Source organism: Pteronotus mesoamericanus, unplaced genomic scaffold, assembly GCF_021234165.1.
Source record: "Pteronotus mesoamericanus isolate MK-2021 breed Mesoamerican mustached bat unplaced genomic scaffold, CSHL_Meso_final contig_182, whole genome shotgun sequence".
NCBI lineage: Eukaryota > Metazoa > Chordata > Mammalia > Chiroptera > Mormoopidae > Pteronotus > Pteronotus mesoamericanus.
The window spans coordinates 17,126,214-17,147,188 of NW_026555078.1; the positions used below are offsets into that span (position 1 = coordinate 17,126,214).

Below are 20,975 nucleotides of genomic sequence, written 5' to 3' on the forward strand. Positions count from 1 at the left end.
GTGCTGGATTTCTCAGAGTGGAATGAATTAAGGTTCATTTTCGATAACCGTTACAGGAAGTTGGCTGGTATTCCCTCTCTCCAGAGAAAACAAGTACTTAGTTTCTCAAGGCTGTGTCCAGATAGAGGCACCAGAGGTGACTGACACACAGAATTTCTGGGCAAGGACTTCTTTTGTAAAAAGCACCTCCCTGCTCGCAAACTGGGCTACTTGGGTTCCCGGATATGGTGACCGCCAGCATTCTCACAGGCCTAGGTTGTTACCTCTCCCAAATCAGTTTCTCCTTCAGGGGCACAACAAAGTCTCAAGTTTATTGACATTTGGTTTGATCAGCTCTTAGGAAAGAGGGTTTGGAGACAGACCCCAACATTAGGCCAGTACAACATCGGCCCAGAGTGCCCACGGGTTTGTTCCGATGATGCTTCCTTTCCCACAGAAAGTTAGCAGTTAGTCTAATGACTCAAGAGTGACTCTCATCCAGAACAGCTGCCGCTCCTTAGAATTGGGCTTCTAACGGTCTTAAGACATTAGAAAAAGTTAACATCCTGAATAAGTTTTCCTTCGGTGATAATTTGGCAGGCTTCCTCCGTGAGGGTTGGAGGTGAGGAGGGAAGGCAAGGTGCAAAGCCAGGACTGACTCCGCCACTCACCAGCCTCTCCCAACACCAGCTCCCAGAACCTAGGAGGGGAGGCAGCGGAAATCGAGTCTGCATTTGGTGAAAGACGCGATATTCCCCAGCCAGACCAGGCAAGCTCTTGAATGGGTTCCAGAAGCATAGGCACCGCCATCCAAGCCACAAATATTCCAGCTGGTTCTCCGCAGAAGCTGCCAGCGAAGACCTTTGTGTTGGCAGCGAGAGCTGTGCTGGCCGAAGGGCGGGGTGGGGGGAGCATTCTGTGTTCCTTGGGTCACAACCACCTTTCCCTCTCAGAGGTGCTCCTCAGACATCGTGGTGGGCGCTTTGCTGGTATTGTTTTCCTCCTTCTCCTCCTCCTCCTGGAGTTTCTACAAGGCAAAACAGGCAGGCAGTCCTTTGGGTGAGGAGGCACAGGACTCCACCCCGGGCTGGAGTGACCGCCTCTCAGTGACTGCGTAATCAGCAGGGAAAACAAGAGCCCGAGGCCTCCCAGCACCTTCAAGAGTGAACAAAGGGAGCAAGAAAAGAAATGCCAGCCCCTGGCCCCCGTGTGTCCGCTAAACACAAACTCTCACATGCCCCCCCATCACAACGTCATCAAAGGAAGAACCAAAAAGGCTAGCTTTCTGAGATGCCACAGTCGCTACAAACCGTCCCACTCCAAGTGCTGCAGTTCTCCGCTCACGCCCCCTCCCCAATTTGACAGCCGACAAGTCACCTGCATGGACCATCAAGTAGCGGTCCAAGTGCCACGTCTGCAGCTCCCTCTGAATTTCCAGCTACCCACATTTGGAGGCAGCCCCCAGGATGAAGAATAGTACTAGGATGTGCATGGAATGGATACAACAAAAACATGTTATAAAGGCAGGATGCATAGTTGCATGTATAAACTCAATGACTAAAAATATGTATGTATACTTGATACCTAGAAAAAGAGACTTTGGGACAGTTTGGCTTTGGCTGTCTTGGGCAGAGATGGTACAGGATTAGGGGAGCCTTCTGGGTCACATTTGTAAGGTGGGTTTGGAATTTAATATGGCCTGGAAAATATCCTGTGGGGACACTCATTTCATATGGCCACCTTGGGCATTTCCTTTTTAGGAGCACTCTGCTTCTCGGCTCAAGGGTTCACCTAGTTAGGGAGAAGGCCGTGCACGGCACAGCCCTGCACTGCCAACACCGCTCAGGGGCGAGAGGGGTGTGTGCAGGGCCACGCTAGAGCCTGTGTCTATGGTGCCTCCTCAGAGCGCCTCAGGGCCAGACCGTGGCAATGGCAACAGCGGTGGGCGCCCAGCCTCCCATTCCCAGTCTTGCTAGCTCTGTGGCCCCAGGTCAGCCGCAGTCACAGGAAGCCTTAATTCAAGCAACGCACGTGAATCAGTCTCTTTCTCTGGCACATGTACACTCATGTACACATGCAGACACATGTGTGCTCACACCTTCGCGCACACACCTGTGCACACACACCTGCCCACCCCCAGAGCCATTGCCTTGAAATCACAGTTAGAAACACAGATTAGTGGAAATGGAGGCATAACCACTCTTCCAACTGGAATAAAATGGAAACCCAAACCGAGATTTTCATAGTCAAGCATGGTAGTTACCCCTGGCCCATAGATTCTATGTATTTCTACAGAAACTAGACACCTCCCTTAATAGAAAGAGCAGTGCTGGCCAGATCTGCTGTGAGCCTGGCTTTCCCTGGCTCTGATAATGACTTTGTGTGCTAATGTGCAGGTCTCATTCACACCACCACGGCGGGCTCCGGAACGGGGATGCTCCGAGACAGCCCCGGCTTCCTGGGGGTCCAGCCCAGCACAGCACGACTCTGACCTCCCCATACCACTAAGCTGCCCCAGACGCAAGTGAGGCCCAGAGATGCACAGTGGCTTGTCCAGGGACAGAGATGGTTGAGAACCAGCATTGGATTTGTCTCCTAGTCCTATTCAGTGCCACTTCCATTACTGCAAAAAAGAAGGTGCAAAAAAAAAAAACAAAAAACAACTGCAACCTTGTGTAACTAACCTGATCCACGTGCACAAAGATCCTGGTTGCAGTAGTGAAATACTGGAATAACCTAAATATTCAACAAGACTAAATGCAAGTGTGTGTGTGTGTCCATGCACGCAGATACGAGGTTACAGAATGTAATGGTGTGGAAAGGTTGTCAAGCTGAATTAAGTAAACAAGCAAAGCAGAAAACCAAACGTGCACAAGCATTCCCATAGGAAGCAACACTGAAAAGTGGACTAAAACGTTACTAGGTTATTTCTGGGCACTAGGACTATAGGCGGCCTTTACTTTGTTCTTTTTTACATTATAAAGTAAGCATGGCTAAATCTCACATCAATTGACACAATATGTCACACAACAAATTGAATTTTACATTATAAAGTAAGCATGGCTAAATCTTACATCAATTGACACAATACGTCACACACCAAATTGAAACCTCTTCAAGAGAAATCTATCCTGTCTTATTCCAGGCACCTTTTCCCAGGCTCATTCTATGTCCACAAAAAGTGTTCCAAACCACTGTTTCCTTGTGTGCAGCGCAGGCAGGAGCCCGCCTCCACAGCAGCACTGCTGTGGTCCTCACGCCTGTCTGGAAGACAGCATCCCTGCCCTGAGGCTTTCCCTGTCTCCCCAGCTAATTTTCAGTCCGAGCTCCTCCCTCCACATGGCACTGCCAACTCTAGCATGGTATCAGAAGACAAATAGGAAAGTACTAAAGATTATCATCAATCTGCCAACACGTATCCTTAAAATGCTAAATATGTCTCTTTCAGGTGCCATTTTTGCTTTAGAAAATTGGCAGTTCTCAAATGGATAAACGCCCCATGTTGGCACTCACACATGGACTGCTATAGCACTATAAATTGGTGGTATTGACAGTGCCTTGCTGGAGGACAGTGTAGCAATACGTATCAAGGTCTTAAAAGTGTGCATGACCACTGAACTGTTTCTCAAGGGAGTACTGTGCTTCAGAGCATGCACAAAAATTCAGCTTCCAAGACGTTAACTGCAATGTGATTTTAAAACAACAATTGGAAACAATCATAATGTCCATGGGCAGGAAAACTGTTAAGTAAATCATGGCTTACCCACAGAACGGAACATTGTGCAGTTATTAAAGTATGTTGTAAAGGACTAACGAGCTAATAAGTGTTCACAAGTAAAAACACAAGAAAAAACAAGATTCCATTTTTATTTAAAAACAATATGTATGTGTATATATATAATATGGATATCTACACACACACACACACATAGTATAGGGGATACGGGCATGTACGAATCAATGCAGAATATAGCATCTCACCTCTAGATGATGGCATTACAGAATAATTTTTAAACTTTGTGCACTTTTCTATATTTTTAAATTTTTCTATATAGAATATATATTACCTCTGTAATATGTTTTAGAGAGGCTTTTTGTTTGTTTGTTTTTTGTTTAAAAAAAAATCCCACTTCCACGCCTCCTAAGATTTAATGATTCCCAGCTGATCAGAAAACAAGGGAAACACTTTCCTGCTGTAGATCATACTCCTGGCTCTCTCCCCTTCTACCACCATCACTCCTCACCGCCATCACTCAGCTCCTGCCTCCTGACTTATCCTTTCTAGGGCCTACTGGCCGTCCATCGGCTCTGGTCCTTCTATCTCCACAGCACTGCTTCAGGGGCTGTCACAAGCCAGGAGAGCCACTGCCTTGGGCCACCACTGCCAAGACAGGAGGACAGCCAGCCTCCCACCTTTCCTGTCTGGCACTGACCCCAGGCTGAAAGCAGCAGAGCCAGGACCCCAGAACTGGGCTCAGGAGCCCAGGGAGGGGTGCGTGCTGCTCAGCAGACTGTGACAATAGTGACATGCTCTGAGGACCAGAGCAGGGAGGTCAGGGGAAGAGATGGAAGCTGGAGAGGAGCCTGGGAAAGAGCGGCAGGAAGGCGGTGTTGAAATAGCGGCTGAGGAAACTGTGGAGTCACATTTGCAAGCTCGGCTACTCCGGAAGCTCCCCCACCCCCACCCACGCCGCCACATCCTCAGCCTGGGACCCAGATTTCAGCCCAGTGAGCTCTCACATACATACATTCTCAGGAGTTTCTTTGTTTGCTTTTTGCCTCCGAAGATCGGCCTTGATGAATGCTGAGGTCAAGGGATCGAGAAGGAAGAGCAACAGAGACACCAAGTTATCAAGCAGGACAATGCTCAAGTTCATCCAAGAGAGGGGAGCCCTGATTTTGCTAAGGGTCACAGGTATCCCAGACCTACTTCAGATACTTCAGGAAGCTAGGGGCACACTGTCACCTACCCTGATAAAGCCTGGAGACTGCTGCTTCCGACAGGCAGAAGCCAACAGGGGCCTTGCAGATCACTTACATTTGCCAGAGTGTTGGCATGAGCTGCTCTAATTCTCACAATAACCCCCATTTTATAGATTAGGAAACTGAGGCTCCCAAAGGTTAGTCCACTTGCCCAAGGTCAAACAGCTAACAGCCTGGGATTCAAACAAGGGTCTTTTCTCTCTACAGCCCAAGCTCATTCCACCAAAAACATATTCCTGCCTCCCAAGCAGATTTCCTGACAAGACCTCCCCTCTGTCCTGCATGTGTACCCCTGATCTGTACAGTCAATCAAGACACCGGGTCCCAAACTGCCTAAGTCCATAAGCAGCTTGAGCCTCATGTGTTCCTAAGCCCCCCCCCCCCCCCCCAGCTCACCAGTGAGGGCTGCTCCGAGGGTGAGGAACACACACAGAAAGATGTTCCCAGGCTTGGTTCCATAGTTCTCGATAATCTGGCCCTGGGAGATGGTGAAGATGATCCCAAATACCTGGAAAGGTACACAGGAGACTGGAAACAAGGGCCCAGTCAACTAGCCCACAGTAGAGTTGAGCTGCCATAAAGCAAGGCAGACACCAGCCAAGCAGAACAGGGAACAAAGAGCCACTGTACCACCAAATAAGACCTACCTGGGCAGACATGTTGAGGAGGCCAGACGATATGCCTTCTGATTCTGGGTAGGTCAGCTCCACCGCAAACTCAAACCCCAGCGGGAGGTAGCCAGTCATAAAGAACCTGGAGGCCAGATCAAGAAACAAGTTGATGGAGAGCTTCCAGAACAGAAAGGATGGAGAGCCCACCTCCTCCCTTAGAACTCCTTTTCCTGTTTTGTTTCTACCCGTCAAAACATGCCAGGCCCTTGAATGATCGATCAGTCCACTCCCTAGGATGCCATACCAAGGAAAGAGAGGTCCCTGAAGGCCAGGAAGGCGTTCACAACAGGCTTTGTACTCAGGAGGCCTCTGTACTGAGAAGCCCTGCTCCTTCTACATCCAGCCACCAGTTGCAGGCAGGGTCAGCGTTTACAGGAGGGTGGGGATGTCTGGAGTGTTCGGCCCTCCGTGGAGGGACTCTGTGTCGGGGGTACCCAGGCCCTGTGCTGGGAGTAGGAAGTCCCCGGATATTGAACAGCATCCCCATGACTATGGGACCTGGAGGAGCTCAAAGCCCTCCCTATTTCCCCCAGGGAGTCACCAGCTGAGAAGGATTGAGGAGCTCCCCCTGCCCCCCGCCAACACACACACACACACTCATGTACTGCCCACAGTAAATAATTAGGACATGAAGCTGCGCAGAGAACCCCTGTGGAAGGGGTGCTCTTTCCAATGCTTTCTCAGATGACAGGTCTAAAAAATTTCAATTCTAATTTCTCACATCTACACCACATTTCTTGCTGCTTTCACATCTGTTCTCTCTCTCTCTCTCGATCCTTCCAGCAGCTCTACAGGGCAGGCCACCTATCTTCGTTTATACATGAGGAGACGGAGGCTCAGAGCAGTTGAGTGACATGCCTGTGGTCTAAGAGGTAGTCAGCAGCAGAACCGAGCCCAGGACCCAGACCTTGCATGACCCCGTGCTGCCCTAGGCAGAGCTAAAAAAGACTCGGTGAAGAAAACACTGCACCCCAACTGCACAGATGGGCCTGGAAGCTCCAGGTGGCCTTTTGAAGTGCTACACATAAACAAGGCCTCTGATAAAAATGCAAGGTATTTTCATATGCACCTAAAAGGGAAAAAAAAAAACAAACCTCTGGCCACCATTTGTATATCTCCACAGAGATCAGTGAGAAGGCAGCATAGGGATCGATACTAACATCGGCAGCTCTAGGAACCAATGGGATGGTGCTCTCCAGTAAAACCTGTCCAAGGTCAGACTTACCCCAATGTGCCGGCGGTGATGAACACTACCCACAGGTGCCCCAGGCTCAAGGTCACTGTGTACACCACCATGCCCACCAGAGCCATGACATAGACCACCAGGGTTGTCTCCCTACAAGCAGAAACAAAAAGTTGACTCATACACTTCTGACTTCAACAGGATCATTTGTTCATTCGTTCACTCATTCACTCACTCATTCATTCATTCATTCATTCATTCATTCATTCATTCATTCTACAAGTGTCTATCAGGCACCTGCTGTGTGTGAAGCCCTCTGCTGTGTGCTGGGACATCTGCTCTCACAGAACTCTCTGTCCATGAGGTTGATGGACCCTGAACCAGCGATCACACAGATACTTATTTAATTACACGTGGTCTTTACTACAAAGGGTAGGACCAGCAGAGCATGAAGCCATCCTGCTGCGTGTGTACTCTCCTCCCGCAGAGCCCTCTCAACAGCATCGAGCTGCACTTCAACGCTCCACTTCCTACCCGCAGCGAGAGTGGCACAGCTCCTTCGTCTCCTCATCCCCCACCAGGAGAATAAACAAGACAAACATCCGCGTGCAGGACGACCCCAGAAGCCACCCAGTTCTGCACGTCTGCTTTGCCCAAGATCCCATGACAATGCTGAGAAGTGCCGTGACTTTTAGATTATCTCTGTCATCTTGAACGTTCTTCCTGCTGCTACTTGCACAAGGCAGCACGGTTTCTCCTGCTCAATGTGAATTCCCCCAGACAGCAGGGACTAAGAAGGTTCTCCGACTCTGAACTAAGTGTCTGGCCCCAGCGAGAAAGCCCCGCTCACTCCCTGTCACATTTCCCTCTGGCTGTCCCCTCTGAAGGACCATCAGCACGGAACTGGTTTGCGCCAGGCTCACCAGTACCCGCTCTGGGCGCAGCAGGGGTCCTGACTCCTGCCTGGACCCGCCTTCCTCTCCCAGCTCTGCAGTACCTCTGCCCTCCCGCCGCCACCATCAGGTCTCAGACAATGAAAGCCGAAGGCCTGCGCACATCTCCCTTGAAGCCACAAACATGGTAGGGGCATCAGCAAACGTATACTATAGTAATGTGAAATTGATACCTGATCTATTGGGTGCTGGGGATTCTCTTAAACATCTTCCATTCATTTACTATTTTGTTCAACAATCATAAAAGCCCTGACAGAGAAGTATAACTATCCCTACTTTTACAAAGGAGGAAACTGAGGCTCAGGCTTGTTACGTTACAGTCCAAAGTCACCCATTGAGTAAATGCAGAGCTGGGATTGGAACCCTGTGTTCCTTCTACTATGGCAGGGAGGATACTAATACTCTGTGTGGGTGCTGCTTTGGAAAAGCCCAAGGCCAGAGCCTCTGAAGGATGCCGCTCCCACCCAGTGCTTCAAAGCTGCTGCCCATGGAGGAGCTTTGTTCTTCCTCCGCCTGCTCTGGCATCCAGTCCGACCCACACTGCAGAGAGCAACTTCGTGAACACCACTCTGTCTCACTGACCCACCAGCTCATCTTTCACCAGATTTATCTAACCACAGCTTCATCGCAAACCACGGACCCATCTAGAAAAACTATCTGCAGTTCCAGCCTGTGGCAAACGGACCCGACCACCCGATTTCCAGCCTCCAAACCAGGCGGGAAAATCTGGGAGCCTCAGGGAGAAAAGAACCGGCACCCCAAAGACCAGGTCACAGTTTTCACTCATCCTTTTTCTGCCTGGGTAGCAGTGCAGGGGGGGTCTCCTGCTGACCGCAGGATGTGGGCATCAAGTGACGCAGAGCACCTGGCCACGGCTAGGTCCGGAAGTGTCCTCCCCAGCCCTTTCACTGCATTTTCATCTGCATCATCGTCTGCAGCCCACGTTCCAGCCTAGCAACATTCCAGCGCCTCCTTCTCCTGCCACAGAGCAGGCCCCGGAAACAGAAACAGTGCTGTTCACTGGTCTGGAGAAGGCCAGTCCCCACTGCTCTCGGGTGTGGCTGAAGCAAGCAATTGACGGATGACAGAGACGAGATGGCAGCCAAGCTCCAGCAGCAGTTAATTAAGCCAAGCCAAGTCCTCCATCATGTTCAGCGAGGCAGCCACATCCCCGGGGACAGCCTCAGTTGGCATTTGAGTAAGGCAGCCACGGCGAGACCTGGGCTGACCAGTGCCTCACAAAAGTGGATTTGTGTGGCAGAGAACAGGTCTGCCACTGTCTGTTGCTTCCAGACACTGGGAACTTTGGAGGCCTCAACAAAGCAGCCCAGAATACCACCCTGCCCCAGCGCAGGACAACCCGGGCAGCCGCCCCACTGGCCAGCATTAATTGAGCACCCAGTGCATACAGAGCACTGAAAAGATGCAGTAAGAAGAGAAGGGTGTTGGGCCTCTGTTTAATCCAGAGTCTTTCTCTGAGCCTGGCTACTGAATTGCAGCAAATTGAGACAGATGCAGATTCCCCTACTGAATTGGTATCCATGATGGTAGAGCCCAGGAGTCCGTACCTTTAATAAGCATTCTGGATTTGTCTGGCATATGAGTGCACTAAAATCTTAGAAAGACCACTCTGGACTCTAAGAAAGGCACTGAGCATTCAAACTCTAAGCATATCGCACTATCTACCAAGAAGGTATAAGCAATTACAAGTGAATACACTGCAAACCAAAGTAAGCACAGAGCACCGTGGGTAAACCCATATGGTCCAAGGGAGCCATGAGAACAGGCCAGTGGAATCACCTCCTCATTCCATTGTTTGAAGATTCCCCAAACTTTTCAACTGCTGACATTTTCTCTACATTCACTTTCACTTCTCCCTCATCGACTCCTCCCATGGCTGTATGTGGGGTGGTACTGGGCTAGGCCTCAGGTCCTTTTTCTCAGATCTCCCTAAGATCCCCCACAGGGTGGGTATTGCTTCCCTCATTTTACAAATGAGGAAACTGAGGCTCAAAGAAGCTAAATTTGAACTGCCCACGCGACCACTCAGCTGCCGCACCCAAACCTTTGGAGCTAGATTGCGAACGAGTATGTCATTTCAAAATTGCGTCCCCTGATTCTCAGTCCAAGAAGAAGAGTCACTTACTTGTAGGTTTTGGACCTATCCAGCCAGATGCCTGAGATCATAGCCCCAAGCATTCCTGCAATGACAATGGTCAGGCCTATTCTTCCAGCATTCACTTCTTCTCCCTGGGAAAGAAAACCACAGCCCCCAAAGGTCAGCCAGCAGTAGGACACAGACCGAGTGCGGTCACCGTGAGGCGAAGGGGCAAAGGCAAGGGACTCGGGCTCCATTAGAGCCATTTTCAGAATGTATCGGGACAAGACAGCCTGTAAGAAGGTGCCAATGGGGAGGAAATCCTAGAACAGATGCAGCTCCCAACATATGAGTATCATCCCAGATGTATGTGTATGATACTGGATGCTGAGGTGAACCAAATTCTGTCCTTAGAACCACTTCCAGGTAGAGTTTTTTTAAAAAATGTAATTCTTATAGCAACTCTTTTATCTTATTTATCATTATTCCCATTTCACAGAAGAGGAAACAAGTATGTATATCCAAATACCCCATACTTCAGTTTTTGGAGGTATCAGTGTCAAAAGAAATGGTAAAATAATAGTTGTATATTTTTTGAGGCCTTATTATTATGAGCCAGCCACCATGCTGAGGATTTTACCTTGTTACCTCATTTAATTCTCATCATTCCCCACCATAAGTTTAGGAATGAGTATTCCCCATTTTTCACATGAAGAAACTGAGGCACAGTGAGATTAACCTATTAGTCCAAGGTCATTAGGCATTTGTTAAGTGCAGAGCTAGGATTTGAACTCAGGCCTGCCACACTCCAAAACCAGAACACTTAGCCACAGTGGCCACCTCTGCAGCTGTGAGACCCTGGTCCTTTCACAAGGAGCTTGGACTTGGAATTCCTGAATCCAGGACACTCAGAATCCCATTCCGAGTATCCAGCCCTCACTGGTTCTGGAAACATTTAAAAAATACTTTGAGTTGAGTAACTAAGAGTCTAACCAAAATTAAACGTTGCCCATATTTTACAAATTATATATTTCAGATGTGACTCTCCATATATGTTTACCTACTATATTGCCAGGCACTATGCTATGTACTTTATGTGTAAATAATATATATGAAAGATACATAGACACACAATATTATTTACTTGCTAATCTTAAAAATAATCTTTCAGTAAGTAACTATGCTTCTTTTGCAGAAAATAGATTCGAATGAGAGCTCAGAGATCCTAACTAGCTTGTCACACAATATAGTGCCACCAGAGCTGGGGATGAGGCCCTCCAAGTCCCATAAGCACCATACCATGCTGCCTGGAAGGGGGGGAGCTCTAAGAGTTAACTACCACCCCAGCTCCTGCTGAGACAGCCTCAGAAACCTCAGTCTCTCCAGGCCCAGCACGCTCATGGGACTCCCTTACCGGATAGTGCAAGATCACCATACGATTCAGCAGAGTGGACAAGGCATAAAAAGCCCCAGCGTTCAGACCTGAGGAGGGAGGGAGAAACACACAGCATTAGGGTCAGCCTTCTGCAGGGGCCGCTGCGCACCTCTCCCCGCAGCGGGGCGGGGAGTCAGAGATCCTCCTCCTTATTGCCACTGTGAGTGGTGTCCTCAGACAAGACAAACCCAGGCAGTACACCATGACTCTGCAGTTTTTCTCAAAGAAATACTCCAAAACAACCAAAAATAGCCATTTCAGCCTATTCTTAGCTGCACATCGCTGCCCTCTGATCCCTTTAACCCTGCCCTGGAAACACAGGAAAGCGTTACCCGAAGGTCAGAATTGTCAACATTCCTCTCTTAAGCCTTGGCTGGACCTATGTGGTAAGGAGGACTCCTGGACACCGTCCACGTCCTCCTAATGAACCATCCCCTCTCCGGGTGGCTCCAGACCTTTGACCCCTGACACCACGCACTCTATAGGTGGTTTCTCACCTCTTTCCCCCATCCCTCTTTCAGCTTTCTTCTCAGAGTCAAAGCCGCACAAAACCATATATTTGAAACCAGAAAGGACCCTAACATTTAGTTGCCTCTCCTAATTCAATGACTCATTCAACAAATAAATGAAAAACCTAAAATACACTGTAAGGATCTGTGATTTTAGAGAATGAGATCAGCTGTCCAAAGCCATGTGGTTAGTAACTAAGCTGAGGGTGGAGCTGACCCAAAGGAGAAAGGCCTCCTGCTCTCCCATCCTAATAACAATAATGGTGAGGGTGATGATGGTGATGATGATGATGATGATAGCAGCCCATACTTATGTACTAGACCCTGTTCTAAGCTCCTTACAATCATCCCAACAACCCTAGAAGGCAGGTAGTATTATCATCCCTATTTTACTGATGAGACAAAGGCACACAGAGTTTAAAAACAAATAGACCAGAGACTTTTTAGTTTTAACTAAACATTGAGGCTCACAAGACTACCAATTGGCACACTTGACATTAGATCCACTTAAAAAGGACACAGCTTTCAGACAGGGCAGCCTTAGGAGTTCCTCTTCAACAGGACCAGTCCACAAGACCCCAGTCCATTGAGCCATCAAGAGATACTCTCTTTGGCCCCCAAGGTGATGGCTCAGGTGCAGGGATAAGTGGCTATGGCCACCACCCTGGTTTAAAACCTGACAGGAGCCACTGTTGCTTGTAACAACTCCACAGGCATAGCTTCTAGGGTCCCCATAAAGGACAGGACAGTGAAAGGGTCACCATACTTAGCAAAGCACAAAGAATAGCTTCTTACTAGATGTGAAAAGGTTTGCCAGCCCAGCTGTAGTCATTTTTATCACAAGGTCATTTTTATCATAAGCAAGGTTGCGTTAAGTGCGGCTGACTTACTCTCTTCATCAGGTTCCCAGAGGAAGAAGATACAAAGTTAAGTGAAGGTCAAATTCTCATGCAAAATGAGAAAGGAAGTTTTGCTTACCATTCCCACAATCCCACAGGTAGTAAGTGGCAGAGCTGGATTTGAACCCAGATTATATGGCTCTAGTGTCCTTGCTCTGAAACACTCTGTTTTAGACCCTCACAAAACTGATTCTTATGCAATTTCCCAGCACAGATTACTGAAAATTTCCTGGAATTCCTGCCTCTCCCAGCAGATCACCCCAGGGAAACAAGAGAGGTGGGTTTAATGCCACGTCCTTAGGGACACAGGGCTGTAGTGAGTCAACAAACCAAGGAGTGTCAGCAAACATCTCTACAACTGCATGCCAGACCAACGGTCATGAGGACTTTGTCAACATAAGAATGTCCAAACCTGTCAAGAATATTTACAAAAATTTCCTTAAGAGAGAGAATATGCCTGGAAACAAGATTTCAACAGACTGAGAAAAATGCATCAGAAAATAACAGTTTGCAGTTTCTTTCATGCATTTGAGATTAGGAGAGAACATAAAGAAGAACACATGGAGGTGGGAGAAAGCAAGGCAGTGACTGGGTTGCATGAAGGGGTGTTCAGCCTGTGGCCCGCAGGCCACATGTGGCTCAGGATGGCTATAAGCGCAACCCGATGCAAAATTGTAAATTTACTTAAAACATTATGAGATTTTTGTGTGTGTGCAATTATGTGTTGCGATGTATTTAATGCATGGCCCAAAACAACAATTATTCTTCCAGTGTGGCCCACAGACACCAAAAGGTTGGGCACTCCTGGTACAGGATAGTTAAGGCTATGTGCACACTTTGGAAGGAGGGATCTGAAAAGTTGGTCAGGTATTAGAAGGAGCAGACTGAAAGGGGGCATTTCAAAGGTGCACTACCTTTGATGCACAGAAGCATAGACAGGGTTTGCTTAAGGCAAAGATACACCTTTTACTAAAGAAATTATATGCCTGGGTGTGACTTTTTATCATGACCTACCCCAGTTAGGAATTTATGATCAGATCATCCTGTGAGTTTACTTTCCATAGAGCCCCTTTTTTGTCCACAGCTTTGAGGCTCTCAGCAACTTCTTACAACAAGCTTAGCCAACCAGCCTTTACACCATGCACTCAGCCCCTTGGAAATTCCATTCCTGAGTCAGGAGGGCCCACAGAGACACATTCCTAAAAAGGGTGTTGGGTGGAATATAGACAGGGAGAAGGATGAAAGCAGCCACTAGTCCTGCTCTTCATACCTCTCTCGGCCCCTCTCAGACTCTGGCCTGAGCCTCATACTGCAAAGGGAAAGAAAACACTCCAAGTCATGCTCAGCTTCAAGTGCAACAGCTACTCTCAGCTTGGGCCCAACAGGAATGAAGAAGGAGGGCAAAATCCACAGGCAGCACAGGGAGATTATCTGGGAGTGAGGCAGGATAGAAAGAAGTTAGAGGAAGTTCCAGACAAGCAAAATGAAGAAGTAGGAGCAGGCACCTCAGGCCAATCAGCTTCTAGGTCCTCTCATTAGAGCCCCCACCTCCACACATGATCAAAGGGAAACAGTTTATGGCAGGAAACTCCTGTAGTGGTTGTAGAATTCAACAACAACAAGGACTGGCTAAAATCAGATCAATCCAAGATGGAGGAAAAACTGACAAGAGAACAACCCCAAAGCTCATTATAATGTAAACTGACACCACAAGTAAAAGGGGAGCCCAAGGGATAAACATCATGATACTTCTGGAGCAGACCACATTAAGGACAGACCCCCCCACCCAACCAGAAGGTGGAGACAAAATTTGGCCCCATGAACACCATGACACTTCAGAAGAGACCATATTAGGAAAAAGGATGTTCCTCCCAACCTAAACACAGAGTCAGCATTTGGCACCACAAAGTTCAGAGTCAACCCACCCTTGGAAACATATGAGGGCTGTCTGGAAAAACTCCAACCATTGTTAATGTAACGAGAACAGTTTGTGTAACATTGAGGGATTCTGGCAGCCAAGGAGAGCGGACTGGAATGTGCATGCATGAACAATGACAACTTCACTGTGCTAGTCAGTGGGGGCGGTAGACACCATTGAGTGGGCACGTGTACTGTGTGGCTGTCACACTCAAAATGAGTGAGAAGAGCAGCAAATTTTGCATTAAGCTTGAACATTTCTCCATGGAAACTATTCAGATGATTCAGAAGGCTGGGACTATGAGCAACTGGCGATTGGCAACTTCATCATGAAAACACACCTGCTCATGCATCACATCTTGTGCAGAGTTTTCTGGCAAAACATCAAGTCACCCAGGTGACTCAGCCCCCCTACAGCCCAGATTCGGCACCATGTGACTTCTAGCTTTTCCCAAAACTAAAATCACTTTTGAAGGGGAAGAGATCTCAGATCATTGATGAGATTTAGGAAAATACAACAGGGCAACTGATGGTGATTGGGAGAACTGTGTGAGGTCCCAAGGTGCCTATTTTGAAGGGGACTGAGGTGTCATTCTCCTATGTACAGTGTTTCTTGTACCTTCTATCTTACTCAATAAATGTCTCTATTTTTCACATTATATGGCTGGATACCTTCTGTACAAACGTAATATAAAATTTCAAGAACTGATTGACCCAATGAGAAACTCACTTGCAAGTTTGCCTATGTCCGCTCGGACACATACTTTTACTTCTTTCACAGCAACGAGGTGAGCAGCAGCTTGTACTGGATTCACTCCCTGATTCTGTCTCCAGAAACCCACAATTTTCTAGGCTCTTTTTCGCTACCTAAATAATATTTGCTTTCACTCTCACTTGGACTTGTTCTTGAATTCTTTCCTGTGCAACTCAAGAGCCTGGAGGTCCTGGGCTATGCTGGGACAAAGCGACTCCAGCCCGGAGCTCACAACCACTCTGGTGACAGGAGGATGGGGAGCGAAGCAACCCACCTCAAATACCAGCACTTTTGTGACCCTGAAAAAGGCAGAGGGAAACAGAGTCCTGAACTGGTTCACCTACACTACTGAAGCTGAGCACTTACGTGGGGACTTGGTGGTTTAGCGAAGCTGGTTCCAGATCAGCAATAACCTGAGAGCTCGTTAGGTTCCTGACACCTCCCCAGACCTATTGCAACAGGAACCCTGGGAGTTCCGTAATCTGTGTGTGAATAAGCCTTCCAGGTACTTCTCATAGTGTTCAAGTTTGAGACCCACTGGCTCAGCTAGACTAGTCTGGATTACCAACAGCCATCCCCCAACCCAGGCAGCCAGGAGACTGAATCAGGGCTCAGGCAGAGAGTGAGGGCAGGGGTGTGGAGGGGTACAGGGTCTCACCCTGGAAGGCTGCTATTCTTTCCAACCATTTCTACAAAAATTAGGAATTAGGAACTTATGTATGATTTCTGAATCAACCTTTAGCCTTGATGTCTCTCCCCACATTGTTGAAGGTTACCAAACAAGGTCAAACAGCACAAGTCAACTCCACCACCTAAACCAAGGGGTTCAGCATCCCACAAGAAGGGCAGGAATAAAACATGTGCTCTGCCCTGTGCGTGAGTTCCTCTTTACAGGAATACAGGTCACTGTGCTATATGCGGGTATGATTAGCCCCAGCAAGTGAAGCCTGCTGGGTGAGGGCCTATTCCTATAAGAAAACGTGATCTTCCCTGAAAGGCCTTGTCACTCCTGGTATCAGTCACCAAAGGAAGTACCAGTCACTGAGGAGGTGGGCTTTAGGAAGGCAGAAAGGACACGTCATCACTCTGAGTCTCTCCTTGTCAAGAGCAGATTTTTTAGACTGTGGTCCAGGGATTAGAAGTTCTTATGAGTTCAAAAACACAGAATCATGGGCTTGTCCCTGGGCCTACTCTATCTGAATCTTCTGGAATGGGGCTAGGAATCTGTCTTTTAACAAAACAAACAACAACAACAACAACAAAACCCTGAGCATTTCTTAAACTCTGGAGGTTGGAAATAAATGGCCCTGGGAATACTGGAGATCCATGGCCGGGCTCAGGCTCCAGGTGGTGGGACCAACATGAAGGTAGCTGGGGGGAAGGGGCTTCAAGACCACGAGAATGACCCACTACACACCTACTGTAGAGGTTCTCAACCCTGCTGCAAACCAGAATTGCCTAGAGTGCTTGTTAAAAACAGATTTCCAGGGCGGACCCAGATTTTCTGAATCTGAGATTCCAGAAGAGAGGCATGAAAATCTATGCACACATTCAAGTCAAGCACCCCAGGGAATTTTATCATTAGGCAAGCCGGGGAACATGGATCCCAGATCCTATCTCTGTGTTCTGGTTACTCTGTGTTTATTTTCCTTTTGTCCTTCCTGAACTTGTAGTAAACCCTTGTTTTAAAGGGCCAGCATGACCTCAACAAGCTCAGGGAATCACAAGGATTTCATACCCACTCTTTCTTCATTCTCTTTTAAAAGATCAATTTTTTTAAAATTATATTATATTGCGTATTCTATTACAGTTGTCCCAGTTTTCACCCCTTTGGCCCCCTCCACCCATTTCCCCTACTCCCTCAGGCAATTCTCACATCATTGTTCATGTCCATGGGTCATGCATATATGTTCTTCGGCTACTCTATTCCCTATGCTGTACTTTATATCCTCATGTCTATTGTGTAATTACCAGTTTGTACTTCTTAATCCCTTCACCTTTTTCCCCCATCCCCCTGACCCTCCTTCCATCTGGCAACCATCAAAACGCTCTCTGTATCTATGATTCTGTTTCTGTTTTGCTTGTTTATTTTGTTTTATAGATTCAATTGTTGATAGATATGTATTTATTGCCACTTTATGGTTCTTATTTCTGATCTTCTTCTTAAAGATCTTTTAACATTTCATATAATACTGGTTTGATCATGATGAACTCCTTTAGCTTTTTCTTGTCTGGGAAGCTCTTTATCTGTCCTTTGATTCCAAATGATAGCTTTGCTGGGCAGAACAATCTTGGCTGTAGGTTCTTGCTTTTTACCACTTTGAATATTTGTCAATCCCTTCTAACCTATAAAGTTTCTTTTGAGAAATCAACCAACAATCTTATGGGGGTTCCCCTTCTAGGTAACTAACTTCTTTTCTCTTGCTGATTTTAAGATTCTCTCTTTGTATTTAACCTTTGGCATTTTAATTATGACATGTCTTCGTGTTGGCCTCTTTGGGTTCATCTTCTTTGGGACCCTCTGTACTTCCTGGACTTGTATGTCTATTTCCTTCACCAAGTTAGGAAAGTTTGCTGTCATTATTTTTTCAAATAGGTTTCCAATCTCTTGTTTTCTCTCTTCTCCTTCTGGCACCACCATGATGTGAATGTTCGTACACTTGAAGTTGTCCCAGAGGCCCCATATACCCATTCTAAAGCCAGAATTGTAAGGGGGCACAAATCACCCTTCCTAGGCCCATGCAAGTGGGGCAATGATGGAGCCCTTGAGAGACCCAAGGGAAGATATCTTCAGGACACACACTGAGGCTCTGAATTCAGATGACTATCATTAGAAGAGTATTCAGAAGCAATGTAGGCACCTTGACTGATGAGGCTCAGTTGGCTGGGTGTTGTCCTGCAAGGTGAGGGGTTGCAGGTTCACTCCCTGGTTGAGGCATGTACAGGAGGTGGCTGATCAATGTTTCTCTCTCACCTCAATGTTTCTCTCCCTCTATTTCTCCCTTCCTTCCCTTCTTTCTAAAAATAAATAAGTAAAACCCTTTTAAAAAAGAAGCAATGGAGGCAAGGCTGGGGATAACATGGAAAAGTATTCCCTTTGAGGACATTCTTCAGAGGAGAAGAATTTTCAATGATTCTTTTTAATGTGGCAAGCATCACACCATCACCATTGATGAAAAGAGATTAGAGGTGGTCATGTGAAAGCAAGACCTAGAGACACAGAAAGAAGGAGGCCAAAGAAATGTTCTTTTCTTCACCCCGCACCCACTGCCAATACACATCCCAAGACCTGCCTTACCCCAAATTCTGTTAGACTCTCTGGGGATCTGGTTCTAGCCCACATCTTCCAGCATTGCCAGGCTTGGAGGAGGGAGGGTATCTTACTAGAGAAGGAGGGAGTTTCTTCTTCTTGTGATAGTTTGGCAACATCAAGCACAAACCCACTTCTTCAGGTCCTCCCCACTAAGTGGACTGCCAAACCAAACATGTTTGGGTTTTTTTCCTTAAACAAACAGCATAACCAGTTAAATTTGAATTTCAGAAAAAAAATGAGTAATTTTTTAACATAAATATACCCAAAATATCACATGAGACATGTTTATACTAAAAAGAATTGATCCGAAATTCAAATTTAACTTGGTGGCACTTATTTTATCACAAACCTCCCAGAGCCTCTAGAGAAATTCCTCCAACGCCTTCATTGTATCACTGCACCTCAGCTCCGGGTAGCTGACTCAGCAGCTGGGAGAGCACAGGAAAACCACTACAGATACAACACTGGACATCCCAAGGGCTACACAAGAGCTACTCCCTACTTGGGGAAATCTAGTTCAGACCAAAGAAAGTATATAGGAATCAGCACATTAATCAATGCAACAGCAATGTGGATGCATGCCATGTCCTTATTTGCAATTAACTGTAAAGTTTTCATTTCTAATCAGAGAACTTCAATGGGAAGTAAATGTTTTTACTATTTTCTGAGGGGTGGTGGGAAGTAGGACAACAGATGGGTGAAGGTGGCACAGTCAGGAATTGACAGAGCGGACACCAAACCTCTGGCCTCCCATTCCCTGTGTGCAACTCTGAACTCACTGGTCCGGCATTCAAGGCTCTTACTCCTAAGCATGTCCACCCATGTCCTGCAAATGTGTTCGTGAAACTCTGTTATCTGCTAGAATCCTTGCCATGTGTTGAATTTATAGGTTTTGTTGTTGTTTTCAATTTGAAGCAAAGATGGTGGGAGAAGAAAGCAGAGATTCTCAGGTGGACGGCCTTGACATGACCTGTAAACCTTAAAGAGACACACTAAAGCTGAGACCCCATCATCCCCAAATCCCAAAGGTGGCTGGCCAATATGTCGGTCCTCCTTCAAAAACCCTAAAACTCTAGACCCACACTCTAAAAGAAAGCAACCCCCAGGTAACTGGTCTGGAGAATGAATTCTGAGGAAGGCAGACCCAAAGACCACTTGGGCAAGTGGGCTAAGAAAAGAGCCCCGGCTTTGTCTCCACAAGGCTGGGTCCTGCATGGGGAGGCAAAGTGGCACAATGGCGAGAAAGAGGGGCTGTGGCATCAGACAGACAGAAGCGTATGTCTAAGCTCTATTGCGTGGGAGCTGTCCGGTTGTGGGCAAGGAACTAAACCAGAGCCTCTGTTTCCTCAGGTACAAAATGGAATAAAGTAAAGGACCTATGTCACAGATTTGTTTTGAAGATTAAAAGAGATAATGCATATAAAGACTTAACATGGTGCCTGACACACAGTAATGGCTCAATAAACTTTTTTTCAAATCTGCAATTAAGCCTAAGGATCATTTCCTTGTTGGCAAACAGCCTTGTCTCCAAGTCCAATTCTCTACCATGGAAATTAGGCCTGTGGTTCTCTGAAATGAGTACAAACATCCAGACTGGTTTAACCCCCTCTCACTGCGATAAGCCTTTGAGAAAAATGTTAATAAATTCTATATCTAGACAACAGAGTTGAATGCTTCTGGAGTGAACCGCTTTGCTCATCAGTCCATATGAGCCAGCTTATTGCTGGGGATGAATGCAGAAATACACTAAAAACTGAAAAGCTGGAGAGAATGAGAAGTAGAGACCCAAGACCTTGAAGACTAATCTAGTTATGTAGGGCTGCGATTGTCAAGTTGTGTGCTGCAGGAATAACGTGCGATACCAGACTATTTCATCAGAGGCACTGACTCCTTTTTCCCGTAGATTGTCAAATAAAAAAAAATGACAACAGCCAACACAACAATAGCCATCCACTGTGAATGAATCAAAATTATACCTACTTTTTTTTTGTCAGATTGGAAAAAAATACTTTTTTTGGTGTGCCACGGAATTTTAGTAATTAGTTTATATGTGCCATAAGATAAAGGCTGAAAATCGCTGATCTAAAGCTATTCCAGATAAGAGGGCATCTAACTATTGCACATGCCAAAAATACTTAGGCATGCCTCTCTACCCATGGATGATACCACCTCTTATCAATGCCTTGGTAGATAAACAGTTTGAAATGAAGGGCATTGATAAGCCTAAAATGAAACTGCAGTACAGTCCTAGGCAATTATGTAACAGGCATAAAGAGTGCAG

The 20,975-nt window shown here is 46.9% G+C and overlaps 1 protein-coding gene across 1 annotated transcript in view; it reads right to left on the reverse strand.

Annotated features, from left to right (window-relative positions):
• Window positions 1–238: 238 nt before the first annotated feature.
• The window catches only part of FLVCR2 (FLVCR choline and putative heme transporter 2), a 51,858-nt gene continuing 31,121 nt past the window's right edge, over window positions 239–20,975 (reverse strand). The window contains exons 4-10 of the mRNA XM_054567239.1: window positions 11,282–11,349; window positions 9,916–10,019; window positions 6,859–6,969; window positions 5,610–5,715; window positions 5,359–5,470; window positions 4,728–4,783; window positions 239–1,006 (exon numbers count right to left, since the gene is read on the reverse strand). Coding sequence (XP_054423214.1) covers window positions 929–1,006; window positions 4,728–4,783; window positions 5,359–5,470; window positions 5,610–5,715; window positions 6,859–6,969; window positions 9,916–10,019; window positions 11,282–11,349 — 635 coding nt within the window. The 3' untranslated portion in view covers window positions 239–928. The remainder of the gene's footprint in view (window positions 1,007–4,727; window positions 4,784–5,358; window positions 5,471–5,609; window positions 5,716–6,858; window positions 6,970–9,915; window positions 10,020–11,281; window positions 11,350–20,975) is intronic.